Source organism: Haliaeetus albicilla, chromosome 21, assembly GCF_947461875.1.
Source record: "Haliaeetus albicilla chromosome 21, bHalAlb1.1, whole genome shotgun sequence".
Lineage (NCBI taxonomy): Eukaryota > Metazoa > Chordata > Aves > Accipitriformes > Accipitridae > Haliaeetus > Haliaeetus albicilla.
The window spans coordinates 18,220,191-18,247,767 of NC_091503.1; the positions used below are offsets into that span (position 1 = coordinate 18,220,191).

General features: G+C 42.0%; 1 protein-coding gene across 9 annotated transcripts in view; it reads left to right on the forward strand.

The window, feature by feature from the left end:
• Positions 1–27,577, forward strand: part of HIVEP1 (HIVEP zinc finger 1) — a 130,838-nt gene that overhangs the window by 72,679 nt on the left and 30,582 nt on the right. For 7 of the 9 annotated variants that reach the window (XM_069809098.1, XM_069809096.1, XM_069809102.1 and 4 more), the window contains one exon: positions 18,600–24,547. In XM_069809098.1, the coding sequence (XP_069665199.1) occupies positions 18,600–24,547 (5,948 nt within the window). Of the gene's footprint in view, positions 1–2,946; positions 3,051–18,599; positions 24,548–27,577 lie in introns of all 9 variants that reach the window. The other 2 variants (XM_069809103.1, XM_069809104.1) reach the window with 1 other exon arrangement.

Below are 27,577 nucleotides of genomic sequence, written 5' to 3' on the forward strand. Positions count from 1 at the left end.
CTGGAGTGGGGCGGCAGCCTCAAGAGCTTGTATGTCCAGGTGGCAGCAACTGGGGAGACTGGGATCCAGGGGCAGCTACTGGGCAGACTGAGTTTCTGAGCCCAGCTGCTGATGGGGTCCAACTCAGACACATAGATATATTCCCATTAATGGACCTCTGTCCTGCTCAGCAGACCAAGGAGCAGGATGAGGTGGTTAGGGTTGGTATGAATGCTCAGAGTGTCTGTGGGAACTGTATGTCTGGCCGTATGTATGTATATATATGGTGTATATAGGTGCTTTGTGTGCATGTCCCTGTTGGGAAAACATTTTCAGCCTTGCTACTGGTTGGACCTGGGGGCATGGAGCAGCAGCAGCCTCACTTCTCTTGGGCTGCGGGATTTGGCGTGAGATATTTTCCTCTAACGGTACCCTGTGTCAGTGCTTTGTGTTGTTCTGGGTAGGCATTCACCTTTCATGGTAGTGAGCTGTCCTTCTGGCCTGTGACACATCTGTGAACAGTGTTGTAAATTGTTGATGCTCTGTCCTGGAATCAAAGTTTATTATCTTTTGAAACAATGAACTTCAAAACTTTTTGAAGATTAGAGAACAGAAGAAATACCCAAGCGGATCTCAGCAGGGTCCTTCTGGCCCAGCATTTGGCCTCCAACAGAGGCCATAGGACGTACTGTTTAAGGACAGAACATAAGCCTGGCCACTTTCTTTAGTCCGTTCCCCTCATGCTGTCCACAGACACTGGATTAGGGACGTCTGCCTTGTCCCTTTAGTATCTAGACATTTATGGAGCTGTTATCCATGAATCCTTTTGATTAAATGCTGTCTACATCCAGCATTCTCTGGCAGCAAACTGCAGAAGTTCACTACCAATCACATTAAAAAGTGTATTATTTTATATTTTTTTCTCAATTTCCAATTTTTCTTCAATTTTCAGGGGGTGTCCCCCGGTTCAAGCATTGTGATTTGTTAAATAGTTCTACAGTCACCTTATCCACTGCCTTCGTGATTTTATAAATCTTGTCCATATCTTGCTCAGCTTTCTTTTCTCCAAATTCGTGACTGGTTTAGTTTTTCAGGGGAAGTTTTGATACAAACTGTCTCATGTGGGCACCAGGACTGTGATGTTGCTCTATGTATTTGTAAAAGGTGGAAGAGAAGAAAAAAAAAAAAAAGTGGCTAGATGGTAATAGCAGTCCTTCAGACATTTACAGAGACTTTTCAACAAACTAGACCTCCTGCTAAATAGTTTTGATGTATTTTTGTTTAGTGGATTGTAGATAAGTGGTATTGTCATCCAAACATAAAAAAATTGGCATGTAAAGTATAGCTGGCTGCTCATGTTGCTGTTGGTCTTGCAGAAATAATATGGGTCTGCATTATTTTTTGTGATGGACATATTCAAGCGAAAGATGAGCTAACCTCTGCTTTCAGGCATTTGTTCTCACATGTGGCCCAGTAACATCTTTGCACAAAGGAGGAGAAATTCTCTCGTGTACACTTAATGATGTACTCTGAAAAGGATGGGGTTGCAAAGATTTACATGGTGGTAGCACCCAGCTTTCAGCATCTCAGAAACAAAGAGATCATTGCTTAATTTTTGGCTTCTAACCTAAATGCATACGGCTGGCAATTGAAAAAGAAATTTTTACATAGAAAATTGATATAGAGATAACTGAGGTAATAAGGTTACTCTTTTCTTTTCAAATGAAAAATGTCCTCTGCCATTTTTTTAGTTTCTTAAAAGTCTGAATAGATAGACTTCTTGGTAATAATGAAGTAAACAAAATGATTTCTTTGAAGCTTTAGAGTCTGAAGGCCATTAAAAAAAAGAAAATCCATGTTTTGATCTAAACAAATAAACAAAAATGTGAACATGTTCACATAAGTTGTTTTAAATCACAGTCCAGAGTATACAGATTCACATGAAGTATGGTTATATATTTTTCCTCTTTGTTAATTTATTTTGTCTTTCAGTTCATCTAGATCACTTTAGATTTGTTTATTTCCTATCTGAAATGAATAGGGAATGTAATTTTGTGGTATTTATCATAAGTTAACTACTGCTCTGTCAGCAGCGGAGCTGTCAGTGGCACAGCATATTTGCAGGGCGGTATTTTTCATAAGTTTAATCATGCTGGGTTTCTGCTGACTAGCATTCTGCACTGATCAGTCGTAACTTTATACATGTGTGGGATTTAAGTTAAATTTAATTGACTACAAAAAGATGTATTTAACACTTCATTTTGCCATTAGCGGTAGTAATCCAATTAAGTGCAAATTGGAATAGGAGTCTCTTAAACACAGAGGAGACAGTAAATGAACAGACATAGTTTTCAAGTCTGAGGACTTTGGTTATTTAGTATAAAGTTGCAACTAGAAGACCTACTTTTTTATTTTTTGAGTGACAGTCCACAAACACACTCAGATTATGGATATTCAAATGGCCTGCCACTCGAGACCAGAAGCATGTTCGTTAGGGGCCATGCTCACCTTCCCGCTCAGTGAGTGTGTGAGGTGGGTAATTCTCGTGTCACTTCACTTTCTCTCAACTGCCCAGTTGCTGCTAAGTATTTTCAGTAGAAGCTGTGCTTCTCTTCAGCTTTGATGATATCTCCCAAGGCTGTTTTACACCCTGAGTGTGCCCCTACTTTGTGGGTTGGATTTCATCCTCTGACACATGTACAGGGTTATGTTAGTGTGACAGAGAAGGTCTCGCTCCCACCGAGTGCTCCACATGATGTTCTTTAAAACCTGGAAGGGATGGTGAGCTTGAACTACAGAAAATATCTCCTTGAGAAGGCAGTGAAAGCTTTCTCTGATGTGGGACCCAGTGGGTATCGTGGGCTGGAAAGCAGTCAGCCGAATTCGACTGCTTTATCTTTGATCTACTGCTGGCCATCCTCCCAAGAAAGCCATCCCAAGAAAGTCTCTCTGTCTTCTCCCTTCCAGACTGGTAAAGTCAAGTCCTCTCAGATCCTTGTGATTACCACAGCGGCTTCTGATTTGGTCATCCCCAGAACCAGTTCAGCCACTGAAGGCCAATATGAAGCGCTGTAAGCATTTGTTTTCTTCTTTATCCGTTGCAGCAGTTCTCTGCCCGTCACAGCAGTCTGGGTCCCAGGTGCATCAGCTCCACCAACACCGTCGTTGCATTCTTTAGGACTAGTGGAACTAACTTGGTTATCTCCATACTTGGCACCAGCGATGCTAAGACTGCTGCCTAAATCTCTATCTCTGCTTCTGAAACTGTTCAGGGAACTAAAGTTGGTGACAAACTCCAGCAACACCAAGATTTGCCATAAAATGGATGGCAGATCACAAAAGAGCCATCTCATAGCCTGATGTGTACTCTGCATTGCACACCGATCCTGGGGTCTCTCTGGCTGTTAGGAGTACTATTCTGGACTAAACCACATTGTTTCAGATAACTGCTTCTTGCCATGTCACAGCCAAAAGGATCAATGACAAATGGCTATTTCAGATGGAAGATGGATTTCCTTGTTCTACTTCTCAGTCATGGCAATTGCCGTGTCCTCAGAGTATATGGTGGTCTGGGATGGACACACAGGTGTTCCTCAGCCGCATTGTAGTTTAGACTTCCAGACTGTCATGGTTGTTTGTCAGGTGTGAATTCATCCCTCTGAATAAGCTCCTGTTCTTGTCTGATCAAGTTTTTGACTTTCTGCAGAGTCGTGGTTTAACCCCAGTCGGCAGCTAAGCACCACACAGCCGCTCGCACACCCTCCCGCAGCGGGATGGGGGAGAGAATCAGAAGGCTAAAAGTAAGGAACGTATGGGTTGAGATACAGCTTAATAGGTAAAGCAAAAGCCGTGCACACAAGCAAAGCAAAACAAGGAATTCCTTCACCACTTCCCATGGGCAGGCAGGTGTTGAGCCCACCTCCAGGACAGCAGGGCTCCATCACGTGTAATGGTGACTTGGGAAGACAAACGCCATCACTCCGAACATCCCCCCTTCCTTCTTCTTCCCCCAGCTTTATATACTGAGCATGATGTTATATGGTCTGGGATACCCCTTGGGTCAGTTGGGGTCAGCTGTCCCAGCTGTGTCCCATCCCAACTCCTTGTGCCCCCCCAGCCTCCTCGCTGGTGGGGTGGGGTGAGGAGCAGAAAAGGCCCTGAGTCTGTGTAAGCGCTGCTCAGCAGTAATGAACACATCTCTGTATTATCAATGCTATTTCCAGCACAGATCCAAAACACAGCCTCATACTAGCTACTATGAAGAAAATTATCTCTATCCCAGCCAAAACCAGCACATGCAGGAGAGGGGGAGATGGGTAGACTGTTTGTACCTATTTCTTCAATAAGTAAAATTTTAAACAAGTTTACTGATTGTTACTGCAAGCTGTATGCAATATAACAAATCCATCCTGAACTCAGACTTCCAGTCTAATGGCATGCAGTCATCTGCCAGTCTCCCCTCCTGATCTCTTCCCAGGACTGGCAGGTATCTCTCTCTAGCTTCAAGGAGAAGCCTGTTTTTCAACCTATCTTATTAGGGATCAGAGGCTTTGTATTACCCTCTGCCTCAACAACTGCAGCTGACTTTACTCAGTCAAAGCATGGGAAGATTTACCTCTTGAACACCACATTTCCTTCAAGGTCCAGGAGGATCCATGTTCTCGTTACAGCACTCCCGATCTCACCCCCAGAAAAGACGGTGTCATAAATAGCAGAAAGGAATAAGCTGTCAGTTAAGTTTCACATCAGTGCATTATGTTGGTCCCCTCCGGTTTACCAATTCTGATAGAGTACTCATTTCGGAGTACTCACTTGAGTTGAAGGGATCAGGTCTGTCCTTAAACTGTTATGGTCTATTTAGCACCTGTCGATGAGTCTGTCATTTGCCTATCAACCAAGTTACTATACTTTCTCACTCCATCATTTTAACATTCCTTAAAGGGCTTTTTCAGATTCTTGCTTGCGGCTGGAGATGCTGCATGTGGAATTTGAAGACGAAGCTGTGTGTTCTCCTGTGTCCTCAGTTTCAGATCCTCAGCATAGCTGTTCACTTCTTGGTCTGTGAAGATGGATTTCTAAGTTGCTCTCACTTCTTCAGAAGTCCAAGCGTTGTGACAGATCTATCTTGATGATAGAGTTCTCTTCCAGAGGTCCCACAAGTTTGTCTCTAAGACAGTATCAGAATTTCACCCAGATCAGTTCTCTTTCCAGAGTCTCGTGCTTCGATACTAGTAGTGCCCTCTTCATTGGCATCCTGAGATGCAGAAACGTTGTTGGCAGGTCCAAGAGTTCTGTCTGACTCAATCAGTGGTTGCTTAAATGGCAGCAGGCTCTGTCAATATTTACTGAGAAACCACCAAGACAGAACCATTCAAAGCCCTGGTTTGGACTCCAGCAAGGTCCAAGCAACTTCTGGGGTGCTGTTGAAAAATACCTTTATTTCCAGCCTCTGTCATGGGGCTACCCAGGGCCTCCATCTGCGCTTTCAGTGGGTGCTGATCTGTCTCTGAATCCTTAAGGTTGACACAGCATTTGGTGGAGTGGCTCTATAGTCGCTGTTTGCATGCAGGACTGGAAGACTCTCCATTCACTTGCTTAGGTCCACGTATAGCTGTGTGGAACCACCCATCATGTGAATGTACATTTGAGCGATCATGGAGAGAAAGAGTAAAGAAAGGAGAAATTAGGTTCCGGTAGCAAATATTCTCCGAGATGCACAATCCACATGCACATATGTTCCCCTCCCACACTTGCAGTCCCTTCAGAGTAGTGTGTTGGCATGGAGGAGAGGCAACTGAAATTAAATGCCCTTTACCTTGTTTGCCCATCTGCTGTTTTTTTTAACCGGAATATTATTTTCCTAGTAAGTTGAACGGCACTGAGATTTGGGTGAGGAAGTTTGTAATTATAAATGGAAACATGAGACTTTATTTCAGAAACGTAGGTTCTGCTGCAGATTCATGGTAGACATATTTTGTATCTTCAGTGTCCTTCTAAACCCTCCCTACCTTATCATCCCTCTTGTTAAATGAATGCATGTTACTGACAAAATTGCAGAGGGAGTTTTAAATGCATTATTATAAATATACCAGCATTCTCCGTAGGTAAAGAAAACATTGCATACGTCTTACGTTAAAGACTGATGCCCTTCTTATGTTGCCACGTCCCAGCTTACAGGTGACTCTCATCGGCCCACCATCTGGCCCCAAAGGAGCGGCCGGGTCCCTTCCCTCTCCCCTCCCGGCAGGCAGTCCCCATCCCGCGCCTGCCGCGGCGGCATTCCCTGCCAAGAAGCAGGTGGGAGCGCTGCGTGCTGGGGATGCACCCTGCTCCCTAGGGCGTCAGCTGGGGTCAAAACTGTGTCTTTCGTTCAAGGGAAATAGGAAATTGAACAAGGAGGGGAGAGATCAAACAAAACTCTGGAAATGTGATGCTAAACAATTTAAGCGTTTTGATTCACCAGCTTAGAGTGACCTCATCCTCCACAGATGTTTCCCTGAATTTTTCCTGTAGGTTTGCAAGCATGTGAGCTTTCTGGATTCTTTGCTGCTGTGGTACCCATGTACTGTCATTAGTCCAAAACATTTTCTTTCCGTTTTGTATTTGTAGGAAACTCTGCCTTACTTTTTAGGCAAGACATGTAACCAAGATCCAAAGTTTCATTTGATTCTTTTCATCTTTCCGACCTTATCTTCAGCAACCATATGGGCTAGAAATACAGTGACTCTACATGGAAGTATATAATCTTCAAAAATTGCAAGTTACAGTAGTGTCCTGTTTGCTACTTAACGTTAGTGAGAGGATTAGCTTGCCTTTTTATTTTTCTGTTGACACACGCCAGAGCTACCTGCTTTTCACTTTCCAAATGTTCAAAAGTACAAGCTAGCTAATGGTATTTCATGCAATTCAGTTGTGCGTTTTCCTGATGTCTGATTTCATAAAGTGATTGTATCTACATTAAAATATGTCAATACATGTGTCTGAGAGGTAATTTATTTAAATTGTTCTGTGTACGTCAAACTATAAGGCTTTAAATCAAGACTGAATTATTTTCCTAAAATATTTAGAGCAGCTCAGACAGCCGTGATTGGCTTAATGCAGGAACTATTCGTGTCTGTAGCTCATGTCACACAAGATCTCACATTTTCATAAAGTCCTATCTATTCTTAAAATCTGTGGTGTTTTCACATTGAGGGAACATTTCATGCTGCTAATAACAACAATGACAACTTGAAAGATCCTTTCTGTCTTCAGGCACATTCAGTGCAGCGTTTTGTGCCGATGAAGGACAGTGAGAAAACTCTCCTGACTTCCGAGGGAGTGGGAATAGTCTCTGATACCAATCATTTAACGTCATTTTTCATTGCTTTCGTCTTCAATAGTTAAGTACATTTTAATGTCCTCGTTTTACCAGTGGGGGAAAACTGGTAAAAGTGGAGATGTTTTCATGCTCTTTGCTCTGAGAAATGACGTTAGAATATGGGCTTAACCCAGGGAAGATTTCTGTCTCCTGTAAACCTTCTGGGTTGTGAGTCAATGTCTGTAACTGTTATTTCTATTTTAATTTTCTTTGGTTAGTACATTTAGTTTAGACTACTAGCAGCTGAAATCTGCTTGGTAAATCCACTCCTAGTGCTAGACACAGCAAGAGCTGGTATTGTTTTGACAGGCAGACAAACAGATTTACAGTTTTAAATTGAACATTTCATCCTTTGGAGCTATTATGAGAACTTGGTTAAAGCATTAATGGGATGTTAAAGTAATAGTATTTTGACTTTTCCTGACAAGTATAGCAAATTTTTTGAGTGACAGTTCAGCAAAAGAGATTCCAACCTGCAAGTATCATTTTCAAAGGGACATCATACAAATTAACTTTGTAAAATAATTGTTGAAAAAGCATTTTCCCGATAGTAAATGGGAAGTGGCTATTCCAAATCATGGTACAGTGCATTGTTAAATCAGAGGCTATGTTTTCAGATGCAATAACATTTGAGCTTGACCCTGCTTTAGTGCATAGAAGGATTTCTTGCAAGTTCCTAAAATCTGAGGCCAGAACAAGCTCGTTTTTGTGCTTGGAGGCTGCTGAGCTAACAAACTAGCTAATTCAAGAGGCATACCTACGCGCGTGTAGTAAATGCAATAGGTTGCTAATTTTAGCTGATGTGAGCTGGGAGCAAGCCAGTTGTAGAAACGCAAGATTTTTTCACTTGTTAGCTTCCTTGTAAGTCTGCCTTGCATATGAGTAATGAGTATTTTTTTTCATACTTTCCAGATACTCTTTTAGCTCAGGGAGTCGTTAATTTCCTTTGGCCTCCTTCTAAAGGGAAAATATAACATATAAATGGATGGTGGCTTAGATACAGTGTACCACTCTCTGGTAGTTATATGCTATAGGCTGACCTGGATGGAGTCTTTCATAGGAATCTCCTAAAAAGGTGCATGTGTATTTGTGTGGGAGGGAGAAAAAAGAGACTGTGGACAACTGTGGAAAAGGGCAGGCGAGGATGGGAAAAGAGCTGAGAGTAGCTCAGTGGGGTCTCCCACTGATGCCAAAGAAACCTGGCGGGGAGGTCATCCTTCCCACCTCTAGCACACCAGACCGAACTTGCATGGTTAGGACATTCCCGGTGTCTAGATTTCCATCGAATCAACTTCTCCGGCTTTAGTCATGTTCACAGCACCATTTAGTCCTAAAAGACAGACCTGCTTTGTAAGGCTTTTCCTACTCACTTTGCCAGAGCTCCTATTCCTTTCTCTATTTTTAAATAGTACGGTTGTTAGGTCTAAGCTCTTTGCTGCTCTTCGTTTCTCTTCAGTTCCATACAGGCAGTATGGAAATTGCTCCATTTGATCCCTGCTTTTCAAATGGAAGATTAAATTAAAGAAATGCAGAGAATATGACTAAGGAGCTTGTTCTGTTTGAACATCATTATATGTAAAGAGAGTTTAGTTAACAACTTGTTCCTTTAATTTCTGGTTTTTTCCCCTCAGACTCGTTTTTAGGGATTTTATATTCAGTATCTTATCTGACCAGATAGCAGTTGCTTGTTGCTGATAACCCTTAAACTGGTTGCTGTTTCGTGAGCCATTCTATAATTCTGTTTTAATGGCCTTTCTTCTTCTGTGTGTTAGGGGTAGAAGTTGTTCTAATGATTTACTAGCCAAATCCTAATTTTCCAGTAAGAACCGATAAACCTTAAATTGCAAACAGGTAATTTAATGTGAAACTCTTCACAACATTGCCTGATGTTCAGTGAAGATTTCCAGATGTCCCTGAGGTATTTTAGTTAATTTCTGGCAATATATTTTCTCTAACTGGTTATGTTTAAACAGTTTCATTCTTACATGGATAACTGAGTGGAACTGGTTTTCTGATTAGGCTTCGACGGGGAGCTCATTAATTTGTCTTTGGGGAGGCTTCCTGTCTTTTTTCGTATCTTTGGAGTGCCCAGTGAGGAAGAAGAACTTGGACTGGGATGGCTGGTGATGTTAGCTGTCATAAAGTCTCTGCACCTGCTCATAGTCAATGTGCATTATCTTTACAGCACTTAAGCAATGATTAGTTTAATTGGTTTAGTATTAAGGCTTCTGCATAGATTAGAAATGTAGTGTTGTTAAATGGCTGTAATGCAGAGCCAGTAGATAAATTCTATAGAGCTACATAATATAGTAAATATTTTTTATTTTTTTGAGTGTGTGTAAAAAACTGTACTATACACTTTTGCTGAATGTTCATATATTGACATTTTGTGTGAGTAGTTAGGCATTAACCGTAGGTTGCGTGGTTGGCATTTGCCATTCTTGTGTTGCCTTTCTTCTGTCTTTCAATGAAATGCTCAAGTCCTGTGGAACTTTACAGTGGTTCAGTCTCTGCTGGTTTCTTATAGTAGTGGGAAATCTCAATCAGTATCAAATGTCATGTTTCATTCTGTATGTTTCATGCTGGGCAGGAAATTAACTCTTCTTTGGGAAAAAAATATCCATTTCACTTTGGTCAGAGATTTTCAGATGTGCTGAAATGTTGCATTTGATTCCTGTTCACATATGGATGTTGGCATTTCTCAGCTGAGGATCTAGTGTTACCTCAGTGGTCAGATGTTTATTGCTGTTTGATCTTCAAGGTCTTCCTCATCAAGCACGCTGGTTTTGCAGCTAAAAATCTGCCAGTTGTTACTTTCTTCACTCAAGCCAACAAGCTAAATGCACAAAATGAGACCAGACTCTCACGAAGAAGATCTTTCTTGGTCTCATTAGCATAGGGTAGTTATGTCCTTACACCCCATCAGAAGTCTCGCCATCGAGATTATCTTGATGTGAATAGCCATGACGTGAAAAGATGCTGTCAGAAAGACAGCCCCGGACTGCAACTTGTCATTTACTCTTTACCTGTCCCAAGGCCAAACAAGATTTGGCAGGCTCTCACGTCTGGGATGAAAGTGTATCACAGGGGAGCCTCCTGATAAGTCCAAGGTGTGTGCCTCAGGGCAAAGGTGTCTCGCTTCTGTTATGCTAAGATGTTATTGCACAATGTATACAGCTAATCCGCTCTGCCCTCGCTAATGGTGCCACGGTCTTTCATCTACTGCGTGAGGAGTAGCCCAGAGTACGCCGTTGTGGCTGCACCCTTAAACCTATCATTTGCTGTATTTCCCTTACTAGGTTGTATGTGTTCTTGATTCTTGGGAAGAACCTTTTCTGTTTCGAACTAACGAGTTAATCGTTTCTGTATCTCTTTCCCCTAGCTTTGGTGAGTCCAGGAAGTTATTCTGCCCTTTCAGCTTTAGTGCATCTTTGCAACTCAAACACCCGTGAGAGAGGTGCTGAGACGTGGGGTCTGAGGAGCCTCTTGCTCACTCCCACACCAGCTCTTGTCTCTCTCAGGCTATATAGGCAGGCCTATTCTTTCAGGAAAATGTTACTCAAAGGCAAGAAATACTTCTTCCTTTCCCCAGTTTTACCTTCAAAGTGGTAATCCACTCCTGCTAATATAGAGTTAGTGGAAAAAGTAGATTGTATAGTTTAAACTTCACCATTTGTACCAAACGTTATTAAATTTTTGCCTGTTCTTAATGATTGCTCACTTTTGGGAGCCAGCAATATGGGTATTTCTTGGAATGCATTTAGTTGAAAACCTATAAATTGCATATTATTAGATTTAGATATAAAGCAGTGCCAGCCACATCTGTGGTGATGCTAAAGCATCCTGTGGAGCAAACTGAATGGTTTTAGATTGCATTGTTTTTGCTGAGGTGCCTGTTAGCTTTGTCATCGGTGAGATGAAGTGTGCACAGAATTTACTAATGTGATTTGTTTGGTGGTGGAAGTTGCAAACGGGAAAAGGAATTAAGCAACAAGAAAAACAGAAAAGCAGGATTCCTGGGGGATGCTATTGCCCAGGTAGCCAGGGAGTGTATTATTGGTCTGTATTCTGATCCAGATGATTTAATAAGATGAAGACGTATAGAAGCATGCAAACAGTCTGCTGGGTATAAACATGTGCAAAAGTACTTTGCAGACCTGCAGCTTTATGTATTCCAATCTCACAACAATGGAAATGGATGAAAACTGTGATAAAATGACTATGATAAAATGGCTTCTGTTATAAAGTGACTACATTTGGGGACAAGGGGAGAGCAGTGGATGTCATTTTTTTACCTTGACTTTAAGAAGGCTTTTGACACTGTCTGCCACTGTATTCTTGTCTCTAAGTTAGGGTGTTAAGATGTGGGCGGGTGGACAACCAGTGGAGTCATAAGTCTGGTTTCAACAGGTAGAAATGCAAAGCCCTGGCAGGAGGAGCCCCTGCAGGGAGATGGGCCGGGGACTGACCAACGGACGGACGGACGGACGGACCGGGGAGCAGCAGCTCTGCAGCAAGGCCCTGGGGGTGTGGGGGGGCAGCCAGCTGGGCAGGAGCCAGCAGCACGCCTGGCAGCGGCGGGGGGGCACGTCCTGGGCTGTAGGAATGAGAGCACGACCGGGAGATCAAGGGACGGGATTGTCCTCCCCTACTCGGCATCTCTACCTGCTGTGTCCAGTTTCGGGCCCCCCGGTACAGGAGGAACATCAAAAAACCTGGAGTGAGTTCAGCGTTGGGAGAGCCCAGCCATCAGGGCTGGAGCACTTGTCCTGCGCGGAGAGGCTGAGGGACCGGGGCTCATTCAGCCTGGAGAAGAGGTGGTTTGGGGGGTATCATGAAGGTGGAGTCAGGCTCTTCACAGTGGAGGATGACGGGAGGGTGGACGAGAGGCAACAGGAATAAGCTGAAAGAGGAGGAGGCACGGACTGGCTTGTTCCCCCCGAGGGCAGTCACGCCGTGGAAGATGTTGCTCACAGAGGCTGTCTAGACTCTCCTTGGAGGTTTCCGAGACCCAGCTGGACAAAGCCCTAAGGACCCTGGTCTGATCCCATAGCTTGCCCTTATTTGAGCAGGAGGTTGGGCTAGAGACTTGCTGAGGTCCCTTCCCACCTGGATTAGCTTGTGGTGTTATGAAATACTAATTTTTTAATTTGGGAAACTTACTTAGTGGTGGAGGTACTGGTATGATTCCTTGCTGTATATATCAACATACATTTTCTCTACAATTGCCTTTAATATATGAACTTGAGATACACTGATTTTATGGGCTTACCAGGGTGTGATGGTAGTGAGCATTAAAATTTAATTTGACTTTACAAAAATGTATGCTGTCATTTAGGCGAATGGCACTACTCAAATGAGTGCTAGTACCACATATTAACATAGCTGCACCTTTCCTGGAGCTTGTGTTAGTAGGATTTTTGCTCTTTCGGTTAATGATGAGAAAGTATGCTAATAAAATAGTCAGTCCAGTATGAAAACCTGGTGTGAAATGACCCTTAAAAGAGGATTGGGGAACCTCTCTCTTGCTGACAGCCAATACAATACCTTTGATGGGTCACATATCAACCCAGAGCTTAGCGTTGTCTGTTAAAAACACTAAGAAAAATAGTCATGTGTTTACTGGCAGTATGAAATCATGAAACCGTACTTTCTTCATCCATGCTTTATGGAATGGTCCAGTATTTGCTGATATGAACATAAGGACAAACGTTGGCATAGATGAACACTTGATCCAATCCCTACCAGACTGGTTTAGCCTTTGAATGTCAAAGCTCCCCCCCTCTTTTTAAGTAATTAATGTCAAATTGTGCTTTACATACAGATCAAGTGGTTTTTAAGAGTCCACTCTGTATATGTTTGAACTGGTGTCCTCAGCAATAAAAGCTCTTAAGCACAGATTAAGCCTACTGACAGAGATTTTCAAATATCGCTGCTGACTTGGAGTGCCCCAGGTTCTTTGACTTGATTCCTGACCTCTGAAATGGGGAGTGACCACCCTGTGACCGTCTCAAGAAGGCTGAAGTTAGGCATCTGAAATAAGACTCTTAAAATTGTTGGTGTTTGACTTTAAAATCCTCTCTATTTGTGCTTAAAATTAAGCACAGCGCTTGGGGTTAATCTTGTTAAAACTTTCTGAAGACTGTGAACATTTCCATAGTTGTATGTGTGGTTTATGTAACCAAGATTTTGGAAAAACTGTAATTTTAGGAAAAATACTTATGGCTGTACTTAACGTGTAGGAGGTAGTATGAAGCTAAAGGGGTAATTTAATAAAAAATGAAAGTTTAGTTATGCCCTGCTGTGTTTAATGTAAGTTCTGGTGGCCTTGCATTTGCCGGCAAGACTTAATTTCTTTATCTCATAATCATGTTCTTATTCATGGAAACAGACCCAGTGGGGTGATTCATGAGTGCTTTTGATAGTTTCAGTGAAATCAAAATAAAATAAGTATCAGATGTCAAGAATAAGAATATTTTTAATATCTAAAGACACCAGGAAGCTTAGCTTTAATCAGAAGAAGATCTTTAGTAATGGTCTCTCTCTTTTTGAAAACTCCTCCATCTTTGGATCACTGCCATTGTTAGATGTCAGAGTAATCTTTTAGCTTTAAGTTTAAGACATCAGTTAGTATTTGAACACTTTTGGAAGAGGCTTGATCTTACTTGCAGTGCCCTGGGAGCCGGAGTACAGATTTAGGAGCTAAAGTTTAGGCACTTAGATTTGAAAATCTGGTCTCTGTATGGAAGCCTACAATGATGTTTAAAATTCTGCAACATGAAGTGAGCTCATGAGATGAAATTGTGCCGTTCATTGGACTGTAGGGGCAGGTTGTGGTTGCTTGCTCTGTGTTGCACGGGGTAGCATGAAGGGAGAAGGGAGCTCGCTGCCTTGCTTTGGTTCCTTCTTATTCGCTTCCTCTTTTTTTAAGTGCAAGCATGTAGCTCTGTTAGAAGGGAGAGAAAGTGTGGGTGTTATAATAACGTGTAGGCTTTGAGACAGGCAGTTCTGGAAGTTACTTAAACAAAACCATTGAGATCATTTTGTCAAGACACTGTCTAATTCACCAGTAAATGCTTTGGAAGAAAAATCAGATCACTTACACCTTTCCTTTATTTGCTGCATGAGTTACTCTGCCAGGTTGCTATCTACACCATCACACTTGTGTTCTTTTGCTCAATTTCCTGTGCACAGAGCAAAGTGCAGCAGAGAGATTACATGTGAACAAAGTCATGTTTAGAAACATTAGTTTTTCTTGTCATGTTTTGAGTGCAGAGTTCATACCAAAGCAAAAGAATTAAACAGAGAGTCTTGATAGCAAAGCAGAACATAGCCAACCAGGCAAAGCACGAAAGAGATCCTCCGGTGTCCCTGGGATGTGAAAAGTGAGGCACAGAGCACAACGGCACTGTTGCCTCTTCTCTCGGGCTGGGTAACTTAATCCTATTTGGTGTAATACAGCTTATGGAGAAGATACTTTTTAGACATCTGATGGAGGTCACAGCACTTCTCAACACCACCACTTCACCACCTGAGACAAAGGGGAGTTACCACTGAACGATGAGAAGGGCTTTGTGATTGCAGCGGAGGTGAGCAGAGCACGCGGAGTGGCAGGGAGAGAAAGAAACGCAGGTCAGCTCCCCCCCCCGCCCCCCATGAGGATGCTTTCACATTCTCTTCGTTCAGTGTCAGCTTGTTGATGTGAGTACACGGCCCTGGCAAGTTATCACGATCCTAAAAGTTTGTAGCTCTGAAGGTCTGTTTCGCATTCTGGGACTGACGCTTGCCGCCAGTTTTGTTGTTGCCTCTGGAAATATTGATGCAGTTGATCTTTGTGTAAGCATGCAGCTGTAGATTAACAAACATGTGATGGAGTATCTTCAACAAAAAGAAGACTTATACAAAAGGAACAAAAAGCTAAAAATAAGTGAAATGAAGTTGTCAGGGATTCCTTTTTTCCCCAAATATGCTAGAGATCTGATTGTTAGCAAACATGAGGTGACTATTTCCATTAATAATAAGGATTTCTAAATTATCCAGGAGTAGAGTGGAGCAGAGGACTTTAGCTGTTGTTAAGCCTTGTAAAACCATTTTCAAGAATGTACATTTTACAAGATTTTATAGGTGGGTACACTGAAGCAAACCCATGACTCCATCTCTGGAATCACAAAAGATGAGTCAGAAATACAAATAAGAAACTAGTTCTCATGATTTCTGTAGACTGGAATTTTATTGGTGTAGAAGCAGCAAAATTAGTGGTTGTGAAGACTAAAGAAAATGACTATTCCTCTATGTAATGCAATACATAACTTGCCTTTGTTTATTCTTTTTTCTTTCCTTTTCAATTTCCTGAACAATTTTTATGGTTTGGCGTGTGTGGAACAACATTTTTTAAAAGTAAAGCAGTAAATAGGTTATGGAAAATTCTGATCTTGTATTCATAATTAATTCATATTTTTAATTGCTTGATTGGTAGATTAGAGATATGTTTTTAGGCTTTCGTAAGCCACATTACATCTTTCAGCTGTGTTGGTTTCCAGTTTGCTAGCATGATGCAGGTTGAGTATGCTTGTTCCTCTGCACTGTATGGTTGAAACCCAGGAATAGTAGTTATTTAATATTCTGAGGCATCAGGAAGCAGCACATCATTTGATCGTTCAATTGCTGCAGTATAGAACACCTTAGTCTTTTTTGTGTATGTTTGTCTGCGTGCATGTTCACAATTCCTGGCGCTCGTACCTTCCTAGCTATGTGTAATCTGCCCAGCTCTTCCCGTAGCGCTCCGGTGCAAACACCAGCAGTATGATCGGTGTGGAGGCGTGATTGTGACGGGATAAAAGCTGCAGTGTGTGCATAAAAGGAACCAAATTACTTACGCTCAATTAACGTGGCCATGCTTCAGAGAGATCACCAAACCATGGCTAAAAGCACCCTTTTATGTAATTGCCTTGTTATTTTCGCTTTGATTTGTGTAAAATTGTTTTTGGTGTTATTGAAGAAAAAACAGTTGCAGTAGACTATGAATTTTAAAGAAGTCACCATTAGTACCACTGATGATAACTTATTAGTGTAAGCCACTCGTTTAACTGTGAAGCAATGGAAAGTACAAAACATTGTGATGGAAGACTGCTCAGCTTTGAATATGTTAAATCCAGTCTAATAAAGAGTAGGTTTTGGTGATAAAGCAATAAATGGAAAGTTTGTTTAAAGGTTAAGTGAACGATTACTGCAGAAATTTCTTTCCGGATGCACAAGAGGAGCACGAAGTCCCCATAACTAGGATTTGGAGCCCATAGTTCTGGCAAGGGATTCAAGCATCTCTTTCATGGGACTGCTGAATGTGACAGAACAGTGTCTTACTCCTCACAGTTAAACCTCCTCTAGTAGGGCTGAGAGAGGAATAGGTCAGGTTCTGCAGAACTTCCACATTTGCACATTTCCACATTTAAGTGTGCTGTGTACTCTTTAATCTTCCGGTCTGCAGGGAAATCTCCTCAATATCCATTCACCCTAAAGGAATATATGTGTACATTAAGTTGGCATCGAGTTGCAAACGAGATTTTGAACTTCCAAGTATCTAGCGTTAGCACGTATCCCAGCTGGGTTATGCTCTGGCACGGAGAAAACGTAACATCTTCTTGCCTTTCTTTTCATACTGGTCACTTTGCATTCTCTCCTGCCAGACAAGCTTTTGGCATTGCCTGGATTTCCTTTACATGGAGCAGAAATTTCACCCTGGATTCATCAGCTCCAGTATCTCTTGCAGATGCACAGTATGCGTTGGCTTTCCTCCCACCGCAGTACAGAAGCCAGCCGGTGTTGCTGCAAGAGGATAGTCTTTGTGCCTCTCAGAGGGGGCCGTAGGGTTGATGGGTACTGGGAGGTCTGATCTTTCTCCTCTTACCTCCTTGTGAAGTTGACTGTGAGAATTCTGTCCCTCTCTACATTGTCTTAAGGTTGTTCTTTACCTAGAAGTGCACATAAACCTCTGCTCCTGGGTAACACTGTGCAGGTAAAACATACTACATGGAGTTACTCAGTACTGCTTCCCAAAATGTGTATGCAGCTGAACCTTTTCAGAGACGTCAGCCCTCTAGTCACATCAGATTCTTCCTTTGCTTTGAATATTGCCAATCAGACAAATATAGGTTTGGCTAGCAGCCTAATGAATGAGTTGTAAAAGCTTAAGAAAATGGATTTACATCCATTTAATATTTGGCTTCCTCTGCACGACCAGGGGTGCTAGCTGAGGCAGTGGCTATGACTGAGTGTACGTTAGGGAGGAAGTAAAAAAAAAATGAAATAATTAACTAACAGATTAAATATCACACTGTTGAGGTAAACAAAGGTGTGTAACATCAGGTATCTGTAAAAAAAAAAAGCTTTTAAGTATCAACACTGAAATTCAGTCTATATGTATTTTTTGTTATAGAGGAAATTGGACTTTGTACAAATATAAGTGCTTGCCATAGAATTATTCTGCTGAATAATACTCCAATTCATTTGCTTTTCAGTACACCCCTGAAACTCCACATGCATACCTGCTTAAAATCAGCAACAAGTATAGCTAGTAATGAAATAATTCAAATTTAGTTTATTTTGTTTCATGATGCACAAATAGAAGATCATTTAAGTGTGACTGATTTTATTCATCCACAGTAGATGCTCATCTGAAATGCTACTGAAGTTCAGTAATTGGAGCTCTGAAATACAGTATTTGACAGATGGTGTGGGTGGTTGTGCCGTTTCCATGATAAATCTACTTACAAATATAACCATGAGGAAGTTGTCTTCATTCCTTGACTACTGCAACATATAGATAGAAAAAGTGACAAACACCACATGAAAACGGATTTGTGTCTTGGTTCTTCATTTTCCGCTATAATGATTTGAATTTTTAAACAAGTGCAAAAGAGAGGTTTCTTTTTGCTTTATCTGAAAAGGAGTTGCTATAAATGCTAAAATATTCTTTCAGTAGCCTTTCTTTTCTTACATTTCCTTTGAAGCTTTTCCTATAGTGAATTACTTTTGTAATGTCTTACAGCATCAATTAGAAAGCATTGCTCTTTATAGATGAAAGCAAAAGAGATCTTTGCTAAGATATGTTTACTGTTAAAAAAAATACTGGAGGCTGGAGAGATGGACAGTCCTGTTGCCCCAGGGCTTACTGTTGAAACTTAGAGATGAGAAAATGGTATAAATAAAAATATACTGCATTATCCAATTTTTATTTTTTTTAATTCTCTTTGTCTTTTAACAGAAATCGCCGATGCTGGTACTAGAGGAACCCAAGATACAATTAAGGGTGTGAAAAGAAAAAAGATTGTGACTGAAAACCACCTAAAAAAAATACCAAAATCGCCTTTGAGAAGCCCTGCCGAAGCCAAGGTTAAGCAAAATGTAGACCCTTCACCACTAAAAGCTCTTCCAGATGCCTCCGAACATGCACAGGATCACCTACCCGTGCAAAATGGAAATCAATGTACCAAACAAAACGGGGGAGCACTTAGTAGTGAGATAAGTGTTGAAACAACCAAATCTGAGACATCAATGCAGACAAAGCTTTCACTGACGCATCAGTCCTTAGATTTGGGTAAACAGGCAGTGGAGGATACTGATGCAAACCAACTGAACTCACCAGAGAAGAAGTCTCTCTCAAACTCCTCATCAAGTAAAACAAAGACTGACAGTAATGAATGTATTAATTTTGTTGACTGCAGTACGTCATCCCCATGTACACGTACTGCATTCGATGTCTTATTAAAAGCTATGGAGCCTGAACTGAACACCTTAGCACAAGAGTGCCCCCCTTACGGGATGCAGATAGAGAAACTGAGACCAAATAAAACTGTAAGCACCTCTTCTAGTCTCACGTCCAATACAATGAGCGTCCAAAACCAGTCTGCTTTGCCACAGCATGAGTTTGCAGCTGGACCTCACTATTACCCGTGTACGTTAAACAATGTGCATGTAGCAGCAACAGCCAAGACTGGACAAGCACAAGGCCAATCAGTTTCTCATTCACAAGACCTTATTACTAAAACCAGTCAACAAAATCACCAGGTTGTTATGTGTCCAAGTTTCACTAGATCGCTGGTGCAACAGCAGAGTCAAGAAAACCCCAAGCTCCAGCAGATATACAGCATAGCAGTAACTTCGTCTGTCGTTCACACCTCATCTTCCACTGTAACTCAGGTTTTTCCTCAAAACCAGTTAGTAGCCAGTTCGTCTTCACCTTTGTCAATTAGCACATCGAGTTCAGCACACTTGTCTATAGGTCCCATGTACAATTCAGCCCAGATAGCATCAGTTGTAAACCATGGTGTAGAACAAATATGTAACCTCTTGAAAGACCAGAAGCCTAAAAAACTAGGGAAATATGTCTGTGAGTATTGCAATCGGGCCTGTGCCAAGCCCAGTGTTCTCCAGAAGCACATCCGATCCCATACTGGAGAGCGACCATATCCTTGTGTGACGTGTGGGTTTTCATTTAAAACCAAAAGCAATCTGTACAAGCACAAAAAATCTCATGCACATGCTATCAAACTTGGACTTGTCCTACAACCAGATTCGGGTGGCCTCTTCTTATCTCATGACTCGGACAAAGCACTTAGCATTCATTCAGATGTGGAAGAAAGTGGTGAAAGTGAAGATGAAGGCACTGCTGATGAAAGACAAGATGATCAAGACCTGGAGCCTGCACAAATAGTGAAAGTCATTTCAAGTGCAGAAACATTGCGGAAAGGAAGCCCTATTCCATTGAGCAACCCAGACTGTATACCAGGTGACTCTTCATTACATGATACCGAACCTCAAGTAAGGGCAGCTTTACCAAAAGTAGTAGTTCATCCTGTAAATGTTTCTCCATTAAGGGCCGATAGCCCAAAAGTAACAGAACCAGCACCGGAGCTTGCTGCAGCACAGAGAAAAGGAGATTTTAAAGTGACAACTCTTCAGTCAAATTTAACACATACAGCCTCGTTCAAGGAGAGTGACATAAAGCAACATCAGAAAGCAGAAATGGGCCTGTTAGAGGAACAGCTGGGATCTGCAGTAGGAGCAGTCCATGCTCAGCTCCAGAGACAACAGGCAACTGAGGGTTCCCAAGATCAGCAAGGAAAATGTCTTTTGAGCCCTAGAAGTTTAGGTAGTACGGATTCTGGTTATTTCTCTCGTTCTGAAAGTGCCGATCAAACAATGAGCCCACCAGCTCCTTTCATAAGAGGATTGTTGAGCTCTGAGAAAGATCCAAACAAAAACCTGCCCTGTGTGCCACGATCAAGTGGTGTGGTAGCATCAGTGGTACAGACTGTTTGTGCCGAAAAAAATCTGGTTCTCTCTGGCCAAATGCGACCTCCCATGGCAACAAAAACTCTTGAGGAGCGTATCTCAAAGTTAATTTCTGATAATGAAGCTGTTGTGGATGACAAACAGTTAGATAGTGTGAAACCAAGAAGAACATCTCTTTCGAGAAGAGGAAGCATAGATTCACCAAAATCCTACATATTTAAGGATTCCTTCCAGTTTGATTTAAAGCCCATGGGAAGAAGAACTAGCTCAAGCTCTGATATACCAAAGTCTCCTTTCACACCCACTGAGAAATCAAAGCAAGTTTTTCTTCTTTCTGTACCGTCCCTTGACTGTTTACCTATAACACGAAGTAATTCCATGCCTACTACCAGTTACTCAGCAGTACCTCCAAATGTAATACCTCCCTCTCATCCCCTTCGAGGAAGTCAGTCATTTGATGATAAAATCGGCTCTTTATATGATGATGTTTTTGTATCGGGACCTGCTACTCCACTGAACCAAGGCGGACATCCTCGGACCCTTGTTAGACAGGCAGCAATAGAAGATTCTTCTACTGGTGAAAGTCAAGTTCTTGGACCTGTGCGATCTGTAGAAGAAAGTTATCTGGGGTGTAATTTATCAAATGAATCTTTATTGCAAAGGAGCAAGTCCCTGGCACAGGGATCAAATTTAGAAAAAACAAAGAAGTCCTCTCAGGTGCGAGGAACAATGTTTGAGTGTGAAACCTGCAGAAACAGATATAGAAAACTGGAAAATTATGAAAACCACAAGAAGTTCTATTGTTCAGAGTTGCATGGACCTAAAACTAAAGCAGCAATCCGCGAGCCTGAGCATAAGACTGTTCCCAACAGTACACAGCCTCAAATTCTACACTACAGAGTCACTACTTCAACTGGTGTGTGGGAGCAGACACCCCAGATAAGGAAGAGAAGGAAAATGAAAAGTGTTGGCGATGATGATGACCCACAGCAAAATGATACGAGCATACCATCAAAGAACACAGAAGGCCAAAGCAAGCCAGCAAATTCTTCCAGTCTCTCAAAACACAGCGCGACAGCAGTGGTAGGATCACAACAGCCGAGCAACCTTCTGCTTCAAAGTTCCCAAATTCAGCTTGTGGCTCGAGGCACAGATCAGACTACCGATCCAAAGACGGCTCCGCTCATTGAAAAGCAGGCAAGTTCAGCTGCGCAAGAAAAGGTGGAGTTGAAAAGACAAGGGACTGGCATTTCAGTAATACAGCACACCAATTCGCTGAGCAGAAATAGCTCCTTTGAGAAATCAGAGTCGTTTGAAAGAGTATCACCAGTTTCTTCTCAAGAGCCCAACAAGGTTGCAAAGCATCGCTCTTTGAATACAATTGTAATCCAAGAGGATAGACACTCTCATCTGAAAACTCCCCAGCATCATCAACCCCTGTCGTCTGAAGCACCTAGAGGGGAAGTTCAGGGAAGCCAAATAGTTTCTAATGAGAGAGGTGCCCCGCTTCAGCCATCAAGACTTGTTCGCCAGCATAACATCCAGGTTCCTGAAATACTAGTCACAGAAGAACCAGACAGGGACCAAGAAAACCAGTGCAGCGATCAGGAAAAGACAGAAAGGTTTAATTGGCCACAGCGCAGTGAAACACTGTCAAAATTGCCAACAGAAAAGCTCCCACCGAAGAAGAAAAGAATTCGCTTGGCTGAAATGGAGCATTCATCTGCCGAATCAAGCGTTGACTCCACGCTTTCCAGAAGCCTAAGTCGGGAGAGTAGCTTGTCTCATGCCTCCAGTTTCTCAGCTTCACTCGATAAAGATGAAACTTTGAAGGCTGAGAACGCTTCCAAAGTGGAGCCTGTTAGTAAGTCATCCGAATTCCTCATGATTCCCACTGGCTCGCACGCACTGGCTGTGCCTGGACCTCTTTACCGGGAAATGAGACGTGCTGCCTCGGAGCAAATCAGCTGCACCCAGCCGTCAATGGAGGTTGTGGACTACAGGAGTAAGTCGTTCGACTGTGGAAGCATGTCTCCATCAAAACCTGCCCCACTCGTAGAGATAGCTGCTCCGAAAGTGTCATCTGCAAACGGAGTTACTGGACATGTGCCTCTGCTAGAAAGGAGGAGGGGGCCATTTGTAAGACAAATATCTTTAAATATTACTCCAGAAAATCATCAGCCTCAAGTTAAATCGACTTCTTCATTTCAGACAGCTCATGCTACAGATGTGCCCACAGTGCCATTGCACAGGCTGCAGACCTCTGGCAAATCTTCAGTGGAGTTTCCTTCAAGTACCCAGTATTCACAGACTCACTCCAGGCCTCACTCAGCAATTCAAAATTGTAATCCTGTTAGCCTGTCTTCGGTTCAGCAGCCTCTAGATCATGTGTTGAATAATCAAGGACAGCCATCCTCAACTCATCAGCCTTCCCAGACATCTACTAAAACATCAGCCCAAGGGGAACAAGTGAGCACATACGCACTTTCTTGTCATCCCGATGAAAAAAAGGATTGTTTTGCTCCCAAGTATCAGCTTCAAGTTAAAACGTTACATATAGGTCAGCCATACTCTTCTAAAATGGTAAAAAATACTTTATCAACTCAGACTGTTCCAAGTCAAGTTGGGGTAGACCAGAATGCATCCTCCTTTGAATTGCAGGCTAAACTGCCTGACATGTCTAATCCATACTCTGTGCCTCCTCTAAAGCAAATTGTCCCTAATAACTGCAGCAGTCAAATACATCAGATTCCTCCTTTTGTGGTTCCTGTCCGTATTCACAGCAGTATGCCATCCTATGGCTTTGCAACTGTTACACCCCTTCCTCACATTTTAGTGACTCAGGATCAGGTAAATCAATCTGTTTGCAAAACAAATGTTGTGACAGTGCCAACGCTTGAAGGCAAAACTCAGCTGCCAAAATCTCACAAAGATCATCAGAGGACTTCGCCAAATTCCTTTGAATTTGAAAATTCACAACCAGAAAGTGGAACCAGAAATTCACCTTTGTCAAGCTCTTTGAATATTATTCAGAAAGTGCCAGTTAGCGGACTCTTCCCTCAACCAGAAGCTACAGCTTCAAGTAAACGAATGCTTTCCCCAGCCAACAGTTTAGATATTGCCATGGAAAAACAGCAAAAACGTGTTAAAGATGAGAGTGGAGCTGCCTGCATGACAGATGCTAGACCACTGCATTCACTGAACGTTAGATCTAATGACCCTACTAGTAAGCAAAAGAAACCAGTTTTGGTAAGACAGGTTTGCACCACCGAGCCTCTTGAAAATCACCTCTTAGATCCTGATGGTGTTGCACTGCATGAAAAAAGCAGCAAAGCCAGTACTTCAGACCTGCTGTTGCCTGACCATCATTCATCTGACACTGGGGGTTCAGAAACCCTGAAGGAGTCACCAGAATCTGAAGACCGTACGTCTTCAGCATCGCCGGTGTTTGTAGTTAGAAAACCATCTGAATTGTCTCCAGTGAATAATCAGAGTTCTCTTCTTAAGGCTGTAAGTAGCAGTCAAGAAAGAAGGTCCCCAAGTAACAGTAATGAGAGCAAGCACGTCAATAGCCAGGGCCAAGCAAAGTCTGTAACTCCATTGGCTGCGATGAATGCCGGAGAAGTGCAGCGGTTGTCATTTCCAAGCCTCAAGACCACAACGAATTTTACCTGGTGTTATCTCCTGAAGAGAAAACCATTGCATCTGCTGCAAAACGATCAGAAAATCTCGGCCTATTCTACCTGGACCATTAGTCCCAACAATCCCAATCCACTTGGTTTGTCGACAAAGGTAGCTCTCTCCCTCCTCAATTCAAAACAAAAAGTTGAAAAACCGCTGTACACTCAAGCAAGAACTAGCCATCCCAGATCTGATGTATTGGTCTATTCAAGCAAGTGGAAGAACAGCTTAACCAAGGTACTTAAGCTATGCTTGATGTATACTGATCATTTACAGAGGATTTGCTTTGGAAATCATGCTTGTTCATATTTTAGAGAATGTAATATGCCTGACATGTATAATAGATGTGCTTATTTTAGTTATGCTGGATCAAACTGCTAAAAAGATCTTCAGTAATTCCATTAAGAAACCTGTTCATAAGGATTTATCGCTTTTCATGGAAATTAGTTCCTGGATTTAAAGCTGTATATGAAGTGTTTATTGTGTCAGGAATGTGTTTGGCTATTTTTTAAATGCAAAGGGTAGAGCAAAAATCGTTCTGAGATAAATATTTGTTAAACACTTTTAGCTTAAAACAGGTTAATTTAAGATCATAATTGCATATTTTGCCTTAAAAATCAGCTGGTATTTTCTGTTATAAAAGAGTGCTCAGCCTGAACAGGTGTCCATGGATACGCCATGAAAATATTTTTCACCATCACTGATCGTCTAACTGTGAGAGGAGCAGTGTACCAGTTCCTTTTCTCCCACCTAGGTTAATCGGTGGTGTGAAATAATGACAAAAATAGCAAAGTTTAAAACAAAATTACGGCTGCCATAAAGCCACTGACAACTTCTTGGATCAGTATGGCTCCAAAGATGACATTAAATCTTGTGCAATGAAATATACTCCGGGCAATGTTTGTGACCCACGTAAAATACTACATCATTCTGGAGTCGCATGTGGCAGAGCAAAGTAGTCACTTGTTATTTCCTTAACAGCCTTGGGGTTGCACATGCGTGATCAGGATTTCACTCACTGGACAGTTTTGTTATGGGCAGGACCAAAGCTGTGCTGGTTTGCACTGGATTTGGCGTTCCTTAGTAATTGAGCCGCCTCTGTGAATGGGTAAAGGTGCCTCTCTGCCCTATAGTATGGCAAGAGGTGGCTGCGTCTATTTAATGCATCCAGTACTAGTTTTTATGGTGCCATCTTGTGAAACCGTAAAGCTTTCTGAAGAGAGCCTCGGCGTACAGCACGGTTTCACGCCTTTCTTTCCTCTTTCCTGCGTACGCCGTGTGTTTGATGCCAAACTTCTCCTCGGAGCTGTCAAAAACGGGGCGTTAGCCACGGACCTCGCTTTCTGCAGAGTCCTTCAGCTGTCTAGGACATAGAAACCTTTTACTGGGGGAATTAAAAGCAGTCATAACTTGCCCTAATCCTGCAGTCTGCCATCAGCAGAACTTTCTTGGCATCAGGCTGGGAATCGGGGTCTGCAGGGCCAGCAGTTATTCTAGAGGAGGCATACGACAGCCTTGGGAAAATACGCGTATTTCTGTGGATGTTGAGTGACAGAGACTGTTGCTGTCAGAGGTCACCCTGGGATGTTTCTGTGTTTGCTAAATGTTTTGCTAAGATACAAAGTCCTCAGTGGGGAAAAGAGCAATAAGATGAGAAACTCTCTGTAAGAGGAAGAAATAGTTTCAGAATGACAGGGGGAGTCAAGAAGATATGCTGAAACCCCTCAGGCCAAAAGAGCATTAGAGTTAAACCTGGTCCTCCTGAAATCAGTGGGAGACTTTGCTAACATTTATACTGGAGGTCAAAACTTTATCTGTAAAGAAAGTTTCGTGCAGAAAATACATACAGGCTGCTGAGTTTGTGTCAGTGCTGTAACTGAATTGAATTGTTGGTTCCATATTAGTGTGCTGCCTCCATTTAAACTAGCATTACCTTTTTCAGCCTGCCCCCTTGTACACTTCATGAGGTGTTGTACTTACATAGTGCTAAATTAAAAAAAAAGAAGAAAGGATTTGAAGATTTAGCTTTTTTCATTGTACATAGTTGAGCGATTCTTTCTAAGGCAAGTCTCACATCAGTTATGCCATTGTTTTATTTTTAAAGAACAGTGTATCAGAAGAAATTCTCTGATAACAAAGCTACTGCATGCCTCTCGAACAAATTTTGTGTATAAACAAATTCTGTTTAGAATATAAATAATGGTTAATAATACTTTGAAAAATATTTTGACAGCACCTTTTTAAACCCTCTAGGAGTACTTAAATGCTGTAATAGGCAGCTGTCAGGTACATTTACAGTGCTTCTGCCACAAAAGAACCACAGTTATTAATCTTTCTTCAGTCTTTCTTGCTGACGTTTTGAATGAAGCGCAGGAGCATGGTGAAAATGAAGAGTTCTTAAGCTCTGCTTGTGGCTGATTTACAGGTTTTACTCAGAACCATTATGAAGGAAGAAAGTGCAGTGAGAAAGCACCAATTAAAGTTTAATTGGCATCTCAGATTGTATGAGCAAGGTATAGGATGGCAGAAATTAAAAATTTCAAAGACCTGATAGGTACTGTGATCTAACACCTCCAAAGTTTGTCTGCTTTCCCTTCTAATGACTCAGGCAGCAGGATTTCAGCTGCTTTCCAGGATGATGCTGCTGCTGTTACAATATACTGCTGTATTACCAGTCTCCAGTTAGACCTGGTAATGGAATAGCTGATGCCAACTTGGAAACTTCCTCGCAGAAGCCATGTTTAAAGAAAGCAAAAACTGAATTCAGTTTCTCATTCAGTTCAGGCCCAGTAATTCTACCTTTTTTTCTGGTTGAGCCTGAGGATGGAAAATGTTGGGGGTCCTTTTGGAAATTAATATTACGTTAAAAAAAAAACAAAGCCAACAAACAGATTAGCAAATAATTCTCAAAAAAAAAAAAAAGTGATTGATTTCCTGCTTAAAAGCTTGGCGGGGTCCTGAGTTCCTTTCGGGAACCACAGTTTAGGTTGCAAGTCTCTGGGGGTTATGTTTGCTCAAGTGGTTTGCACATTTTAACCCTGACCTGACGGAGAGCTTTAAGTGCTACTATAAAGCAATTTATAAATAATAATAAAAATGCGGCACTGTTATGCCTCACCTCCTCGCTCACAGTCGTAGCCCTTTCCAGAGTCATTTGGCATATTCTGCTCGTGGGGCTTTAACTGCTGATCTTCTCACTAAGATAAAGCGACTTGCTGAACTGTTCCTGGGTTTGCCCCCAGAAGTAAGTTGTGTTTACAGAGATCT